At 41.4% G+C, this 8936-nt stretch overlaps 1 protein-coding gene across 1 annotated transcript in view; it reads right to left on the reverse strand.

Moving 5' to 3' along the window:
• Positions 1–8087, reverse strand: part of DHX36 (DEAH-box helicase 36) — a gene marked incomplete at its 5' end in the record, with an annotated part of 20347 nt that extends 12260 nt beyond the window's left edge. The window contains 10 exons of the mRNA XM_082487244.1: positions 232–372; positions 1021–1102; positions 1687–1853; positions 1992–2066; positions 2934–3013; positions 3955–4125; positions 5274–5312; positions 5992–6193; positions 7015–7136; positions 7872–8087. Coding sequence (XP_082343370.1) covers positions 232–372; positions 1021–1102; positions 1687–1853; positions 1992–2066; positions 2934–3013; positions 3955–4125; positions 5274–5312; positions 5992–6193; positions 7015–7136; positions 7872–8087 — 1295 coding nt within the window. The remainder of the gene's footprint in view (positions 1–231; positions 373–1020; positions 1103–1686; positions 1854–1991; positions 2067–2933; positions 3014–3954; positions 4126–5273; positions 5313–5991; positions 6194–7014; positions 7137–7871) is intronic.
• Positions 8088–8936: the final 849 nt, after the last annotated feature.

An 8936-nucleotide genomic window follows, 5' to 3' on the forward strand; every position in this document is an offset into this window, starting at 1 on the left:
ACAGCTCTAAGTTTCTCTCACATGGAATGAAAGATAATTCTCTGTGATAATTCCAAAGCACTTCAAGGGTTGCCAGCCCAACTCTACTGGCAACTCCATCATTGTTGTTTTCCACAGCAGCAAACTATCGCATCATTAACAAAAGCACAGTAATAGAATACAGCACTAATTTACGTTTCTCAATTAAGAAGTGTCTGAAAACTTAACACAAAAAATTAACTTGAGAACAACCTGCCCCGCAGCTGCCTTAAATAGTCTGGCCATCGTTCCCTGTAGATTTCCTCTTTTTCTTCTTTTTCTGGTCTGCTTACATGTCCTTGCATGAAACCTTTCTTCCACCGCGGCCGATGGTCTGTGTTTTCTGGAGTATACCTTTAAATTTAAACAACAAACATAATTAAATTTTGAAACAAAAATCATTTAAAGCCAGCTGCATAGGAGCTTTCCAAAGCATGGAAAATACACAGCATTTTAGCTATACAATGTAAATAAGATTCTTAAATTTCTTTGCTGTAAGAAATCTTACTTATAGAAACAGGTACCATCTCTAGCATGAGAATGTGTAGGAGAAAAAGTCTGAACAAACAGAAAGACCCGCTTGACTTAGGAGACTGAAAATTCACCACACCAAAAGGAAAAAAAAAAAAGACAAGTTTTTTTTCCTCCTCAAGGCAACATTTCCTTGTTGCTATGCGCCTTTTTCAATTAAAATGCCCCTTGAAAGGTTTTCTGTTGAAAAACACAACTAATATTTCCACAAGTTATTTATCACAGAATGGTTTAAGTTGGAAGGGCCCTTAAAGATCATCTCATTCCAACCCCCCTGCCCTGGGCAGGGCCACCTCCACCCAGCCCAGGTTGCTCCAAGCCCCGTCCAACCCAGCCTTGAACACCTCCAGGGATGGGGCAGCCACAGCTTCTCGGGGCAATTTATACCAAGATAATCTCTGAAAAGACATACTACGCAAAAAATACCACCCCAAAATACTGTCTATAATCACGTTCAGAAAATACATTTACCTCAACTTCTCAATTACATCCTCAAGAAGATATTCCACTACAGGGAAAGTGAACCCAGGTATGTGAATCATTGGACAATTATCTGTGGAGGATGGCATAACTCAGTTTTTAAACAGCAAATAAAACACCGTACTGAAATAACAAAGGCAATAAATGTTCTTTGCTATTTTTGCAAAATAGTTGCCAAGTCCATAGGGGTTTTTTGTTTGTTTATTTTTAAAGTCTCACAGAAGATGCCAAATTCAATTCTAAATAAAGTTGCTGAATAAAAAAAAAAAAGGTAGCAAGCAGCATATTGTTCTCCAGCATGTTCTTCTGGTTCCAGCTACAGGATAAAGCTGGAAGACTGAACAACTAAAGGCTTCAATCTGATTGCCCACTCACACCATGACTTCTGAAATATGGTAAATATTAGTAGATACTTAATAAGAAGACACTCCGGAGATATTTTTTCCACAACATGTCTGAACAGCAAATACAGAAGCAACATATGCCCGTGATGAAATAAAATTAAGGGAACAAGCATCTCCATCAGCTGGCAACTATTTCTAAAATCAAAGTCATTACCTCTTTTGATAAAAATCAATCCTAAACTTTGAGAACTACATTACACTGTAAAAGCCTAAATTACTTAAGAGGAACATTCACAGGAAGCATTTCACCTACCAAAATACTCCGAAAACTTCTCTGCATTTAAAGTAGCACTCATGAGTATTACTTTCAGATCCAAACGAATATTCAGGAGATCTTTAATAATGCTCATTAAGACATCTGACTGAAGATTTCTTTCATGAATTTCATCAAGGACTACGTGACTAATGCTGGACAAGTGCCTAAAATAGGACAGCAGGAAGTTAAACATTTGTTTTTAGCAAAATTTAAAAAAGCAGAGCAGAGATTGTTAGAAACAGCTCAGTAGTCAAGCCATTTCATAATTGTATTCGGTTTTTTATTAAATAGGAAAAACTTACTTATCTGACTGGAGCCACTGTAGGACAATTCCAGTGGTACAGTATAAAATTGAACCTTGTTTCCTTGGTAACCGACTGAAAGAGATACATTAAGAATTCCTCAGTTCTCTTCTGTGTTTTGCAAAGTACTTTAAAAGCTTAAAATCAAAATGCAGATAGTCATTACAGACATTATACCTCATTCTCTAATTTGCTCACTTACAGTTCAATTGGTGGAACAAAGAATTAGGCCACAGTTGCAGCATTTTTGCTGATGGGGAACGAACTACTTGTGATTTGACAGAAGCCCTGACTTCTCAGACATCATTTTTCATCATTTGCATGATGATCCTCTGACCCCAAATTCTTGTAGCTATCCAAGCTCAGCACAGATGACAGGTAAAATATACAGCAGTGTAATATGCTTGATTAAATAGTACAGAAAAATATAAATGAGATTGCATAAACTCCTGCTGAAAGGACTAAGCTGTCATCTCTCACCAGCAGTTTTTCCTCAACAATAATTGAGATTCTGTTATTTGTTGGTAACATCTCAGGTATTTTTTTTAAATTAGAGATGACTCCAAATGTAATAGCTTTTGCTCTGTGGCACTGGGTCTATAGACTCCTGTCAAGGCACCTGACTTTACTACCTGATCACAGTGGAGTTACTCAATAGGTAAGTGTAGCAAATACATAATTTTCCCCAGAATTACTAGACAAAGTACAACATGGTGCTAGCCACTGTTACACAGTGCATAAAATACAATAATCACACTCAAAATTTTTGCTGAATTTCAGAAACCTTACTCCCTACACCAGCTATTCACAGGAATTCTTTCAGAGAAAATATCAGAATGAAAGCAGTCATCTCTGTTAAGAACTACCTTTCAAATTTTCTTGCTCAACTAACAGCAGATACTACTGTACACCAATGCACAAGAACCGCCAACTCTCTCTCACCTCTGTAGACGAATTTGGTACCCTGTACTCTTGCCGTTACCACATGCTTCCGCCCTTTCAGCGGCGACTCTCTCAGCCACCTTAGGAAAACAAATAAAATCAAAATAGTGCATTAAAAAAAACAAACTTACAGAATCCCACAAGGCTGATCTGTGATTTAGCTACTCATCAGCAGGAAATACCCAGAACCAAGATATTACGTAAACAAAGAAACACCCTGAAAATAATTTTTTCTCCTCCACTGAGAACAGAGTTTTCTGTCAGCAACCCAAGAACAGGTTTGCAACCCAGGAGATATTCTAAAGGCACACAACCATTTAGGCATTAGCAATACATTCACCCTTTCAGCTGGGTAAGCTTTTCCTCATGGGACGTAAGGTTCTATAATCATTTGATACTAAACTATCAAGAGTAAGTACTTTACACTTACAAGCCAAATTCTTTCTTGCTCATTAATATACCTCTAATGGGCCTGACACAACATTAGCGTTTACCTTAATTCATATTTGTGCTGCCCAAATCCATTAAAGTCACAGACATAAACCATGATTAAATTTGTGGAAGAATGAGGCTGGCAGTGCCAGAACTCTATTAACAACCAAAACTTAAAATACACTAATTTGGTATTTCTTAACACAAGTGTTATTTGCAATAGAATCTAAGATGACTGAAAACAAACACACCAAAAGCCATCTTCACTGTCTGCTGTCTTCACGGGCTCAATTTTTATCTTGAGCTTTAAATTTAGTACGAGTACATGTGACGGCAAAGGAGTTTCTCTGAGAGGTGCCCAGCACCCAGCTGGTCATTTGGAATTCTTCAGATCTGAAGTCCAAATTGTCTAGCAGATTACACACTCAGTTCACAAACTTGCCCATGGAGCGCAGGCCCAGTAAGAAACATTTTTATTCAGTGATTCTGAGTAAGGCAGTAATTTTTCCTCGGGGGGGGTGGGGAGATAAAAAAAAAATAAATTTAAAATCACAAGTCCAAGTTACTCAGTTTGTCAATTTGCACTTACCGAGATAGCACTGATCCTCCTCGGCTGAGTACAAACAATCCTGCACATAGAACCTTTCCCTCGCTCTATGTAATCATCCAAGATGAACTGTGTAACTTGTGTTGTCTTTCCACAACCAGTTTCACCACTTATCACAGTTACTCGATTATTGTTTATAAGGTTTACAAGTTCCTGTTTCCAAACAAAGAGAAAACATTTATTGTATTATTATTCAAAACAGGTTTTAGAAGGATTTTGACAGTTCTCTGCTACCGTGTGGTGAACTTAGAAGAAAGCGCAGCAGCAACTGAAGAAACATATACTCATCTTTTTCTCAAAATACTAAAAACACCCCAACTTTAGTTTAAATCACACCAAAGTAATTTCTGCACATTTGCACTTCAAACATGTAAGGCTTAAAGCATATAAAATCTGAATACTAGTTTTAAATATTTAAGATGGGATATGAAAACAACATAAAATAACTAAAATAAAAGTCTGAAATACATTTTTTGACTGGTCTCCCCCTACTTGCCTTCTGGATATCTTTGGTGACCGAAAACAAGCGTTTTCTGTTGGACTGCAAGACTGTACTAACTGAACATCTTCAGCATAACATTTTAACGTTTCTTGTACTGACAGGAACATATTTCTTACACTCCCAATCCAAAGGACTGAAAATAGTTACGCTCCCTGTTAAAGAACCAAACACTAACGGAAGGACCTCATTATGACAAATACATTAACTATAGAAAGTTACAGAATACTCATAATGTCCATTTCATACAGGTGACATCACACGAAGAATTATTATCTACTAATAACAACCCATACTGTCACTGATTTTATATTCTGCCTGAGAAATTAATGGCAGTAACAGCCAGCAATTCTAAATTGGGCAAATGTTCGACAAATGGCCACAATTTTATATATGTAAGAAAAAGAATGCATGATAATTTGTGCAGTGGTCAATTACTCTACATAAAATCCAAGTGACTAGGAATGTTCCAGAAGTTTAACTGGCAGAGAAAGAAGAAAAGACCTAGATTTTAAAAGAGTAGTTCAGTGTATCTACCATTCAATCCCACTTCCATGAATAATGCTGCCCCTACTGATAAAACTGTATCTAGCTCTAGAGTAACTTCGTACATGTCACGAAGCACAGAACCTGAGCTACTTGCTGGAAAGAAGTCAAATCCAGTTTCAGAACTTGGGAAGCTTCAGCACCTTCATAAAAGGCAATAAAGGTTTCCTGTTAGTCCCAGTTATGCAACTGTTTCCTCCTGTTTTAAAACAGAACAGCAGTTACACATATTCTTTCAAATGAAATACACATTTACCTGTTTCATCCCATATGAGGGGAGTTTCTCTCGGAATCTCTGGGGGAAAAAGAAAGTAACAGTATTGTTAAACATCTTTTCCACACTGAAACAGATTTCATCTATGATCTAAGCTAAACTGCGAAATAACACGCCAAACTGTTAGGCTAATACAGGCCCACTAGAAATAAGTTTAATTCCATACATGTTTTCAGTTTCGTTAAATTTAGCAAAATTATTTAAAACCAAGTTCAGTACATGATGAGGTATGTATGTATGGTTGCAAGACCAGGGCCTTGGATCAAAGGGAGAACTGCCTGTTCACGGTGAGACTGTTTTATCCGACAACTTTATACATGGCTGTTAGAACATCATAAACTATGTTTTTAAGAGGCAATTCCATCGGAGTCCATTTTTGTGCTTTCAGTTTTAGACATGAATGCAGGGATACAATCCATTCAAAAGCAAACAGAAAACCCCACATATCTCAACAATGTATAAGCTTCAAACTTCAGATTTTGAGCAATCAGCAATTGTCACTGAAAGCCTGTTTTTTAATCGCTGTCCTATTGGTAGGTATGCATTTTGTAAATTCTGAAGGTAACTTTTAGCCAGAATGATTTCCTAGTAAATATATTGCAAGAAATTATGTTTTCCGGTTAGTTTAATTTAAAAAAAAAAGAACAACAACAACAAAAAATCCAATCAAAAGCTTTCTATTTAACACATGGAAACGTACCTGCATTTCAATATATCTAGGATCAGATTTTTTCTTTTTTAAGTCTTCTTTAAGCTGCTCATCTAAATCAGTATCTTGCTCATTTTTTTCAAAGAGATATTCCACATCCCGATCAAGAAATGTTTTTTCCAAGACTGGTCTCTGTTTTGCAGGAGCTTTTTCAGTATCTGGTTTCACTTTTGCAGGCTGTTCTGGAGTAGGTCTGAAATAAGTGCAGAGAACAAACTTAAAAGGTTATCCAAAGACGTGCCTGGCCACTGCGAAGAGTACACTGAACTGTGTAAGGCAAACCTGAAATTTGTTTGAGACATCACAGCCACTAGTTACTTGACCATCAGCCGATGAGAATATGGCATATGCCATTAAAACAATTATAGGCTGAAAATTACCAGCCATCAAAAATTTTACATCAGTATCCAGAAAAGTAACATGTCCTTCTATACCAAATGAAGGTAACAAAGCAACAAAACAGCTCCAGAGAATCAGTGCCTAACCTGCTGTCAGAACCACTGCCCTGGAGCTGGATCACTCAGCAGAACGGGGACCCAAACACCCCGTTTCACTGCGCTCAGAGCAGCACACGTGGCTGCCCATTTCACTGCCATGGTTTAACATCCTGTAAGTGTTAAGAACAGACCCTATTTCACAAAGGCTGAAAAAACATTTCAAGGCTGTACAATAACTGAAAAATGAAGTCAAATGCCACCTCTGGAAGAGTAATTCCAGAGGCCAGGGGAGCCGAAAAATTCCATGATCTGCAGGCCTGCTGAGTAGATAGAATTAGAGGATTTTATGAATTTAAGTAAAAATTTAACATCCTCAACTCAACAATAATCTGGAAGAGAGTTTTACAGCAATGGTTACAACCAACTATTTGACAATACATTTAGATAAAAGTGAGGATATTTGTTAACCTAATTCACAAACTATAAGTGAGCACCTTCTGATATATCTTCCTACCAGTTTGTGGGAAGTTTGTTCAATTCAAAGTAAATAAAAGCATTAGTAATTGTTTCTCTTTACCCTTCTTCATCCCCAGACCACCAGGACATGGCTTCTTGCTCCTTTTCATTTTTAGTTTGGACAGTATTCAACAGCTGCACAATTTGCTCTTCCCTGCGTTCATCCATACGCACGACAGCTCTCTAGTAAAAATAAAATAAAATACAGCTTTCATCAAGATGTAGTCAGCATATCACAGAAGGGTTTGGGTTGGAAGGGACCCTAAAGCCCCCCCAGTGCCACCCCCTGCCCTGGGCAGGGCCACCTCCCCCCAGCCCAGGTTGCTCCCAGCCCCGTCCAACCCGGCCTTGAGCACCCCCAGGGATGGGGCAGCCACAGCTTCTCGGGGCACCCTGCCCCAGGGGCTCACCGCCCCCACAGCAGAGAAGTTCTTCCTTATAGCTAGTGTAAATTTTCCATCTTTTAGTTTAAAGCCATTCCCCCTCATCCCATGGCTCCCCTCCCTGACCCAGAGTCCCTCCCCAGCTCTCCTGGAGCCCCTTTAGGCACTGGAAGGGGCTCCTGAGGTCTCCCCGGAGCCTCCTCTTCTCCAGGCTGAACACCCCCAACTCTCTCAGCCAAATAACAGAAATAGTAATAATAGTGCAATACCGACAGATTTGACGTTATTAACACTTCAGCGTCATTCTCAACCTAGCGAGACTCTCCAGCCCGATCGGAAACACCCCTGAGGGACGGACGAGGCCGCGCTCTCCCGCCGGCCCGGCTCCCCCCGGCTCCTCCCGGCTCCCGCAGCCTTTCCTCCCCCTCACTCCTCCAGGCAGCGGCACGAAATGCCCTGGGGAGGGGGCGGCCGCCGGGGGGGGTGCGGGGGTGGGGTGGGGGGGAACAGCGCTGCCCCCGCCGCCGCCCCTCACCTGCTGCCGGTCGGTCTCCTTGCTCTTCTGGCCCTGCTTCCGCGCGTACCACAGCCCGATCTCGCGGCCCTTGAGGTGGCTGGGGTGGCGCCCCCGCCCGCCGCCACGGCCCCCGTGTCCCCCCGCGGAAGAGGAGGAGGCGGCGGCGGCGGCGGCGGCGGCCCCGCCATCGCCGCCGCGGCCCCGGCCCCAGTCCCGGCGGTGCTCGTAGCTCATGGCCGCCCGCAGCCGGCCCTCCGCGCCGCCGCCGCCGCGCGCCGCATCCGCCGCCTCACTTCCGCCCGCCGCCCCGCCCCGCGCCACCGCCCCCCGCCCGCGGGGCCACGGGTTCGAGTCCCCCGGCGGCACCGCCTCAGGCAGCAGCGGCGGCCCAAGCACAACAGCGATCAAATCGGGCAATATCGTCGCTGCAACACGTCACTCACGTTCATCCTGCGTTAACACCTCTTCTTGTTTCAGTTCACGCATCTAAGTCTTGATTTCCCTTTCTGAGGCTGCAGATAAGGTTTTGAGGACACGTTAAGGTCGGTCTCCATCATCACCTACGGGGTATTACCCTGCGGGTGTACCACTCCGGTACTCCTCCGGCTTCTTTTTTCACTAGAATATACATATTTAAATAGCCACCAGTTCTGGGTCTGATGTCTGAGCACTGCTGTACATACTATACTTTGTCCAAGTTCTCTGGAGTGTTAAATTATACATTTTAAAGTAGATAAAATCATTCACCAAATTACTACTCTTTGAAGAGTTAATTAATGTTCTTTTTGTTTCCTTGCTATAAATGCTTCTTCAATCTCATTTATGTACATATTCTCTTGCCTCTTCTTTGTCAGTAGGATTTATATTCATTTAAAAATTACTCGCATTCAGTTCTCTGAAATAGTTTTACGCACTGATTTTCAAACTTCTTTTGGGTAAAGGACTGCTTCTTTCCAAGGAAACCATTCTCACGTTTTTCTCTGCCCACCGGTTGCCTACAGTTCGTCCAACGCCTCCCAGCGCTTGGCTGCGTAAAGAACTACGAACTATGTAAAGAATAAGAAAGAAGCTGCTCAAGTTAAA

Source organism: Vanellus vanellus (genome assembly GCF_965231255.1).
Source record: "Vanellus vanellus genome assembly, chromosome: 8".
Classification (NCBI taxonomy): Eukaryota; Metazoa; Chordata; class Aves; order Charadriiformes; family Charadriidae; genus Vanellus; species Vanellus vanellus.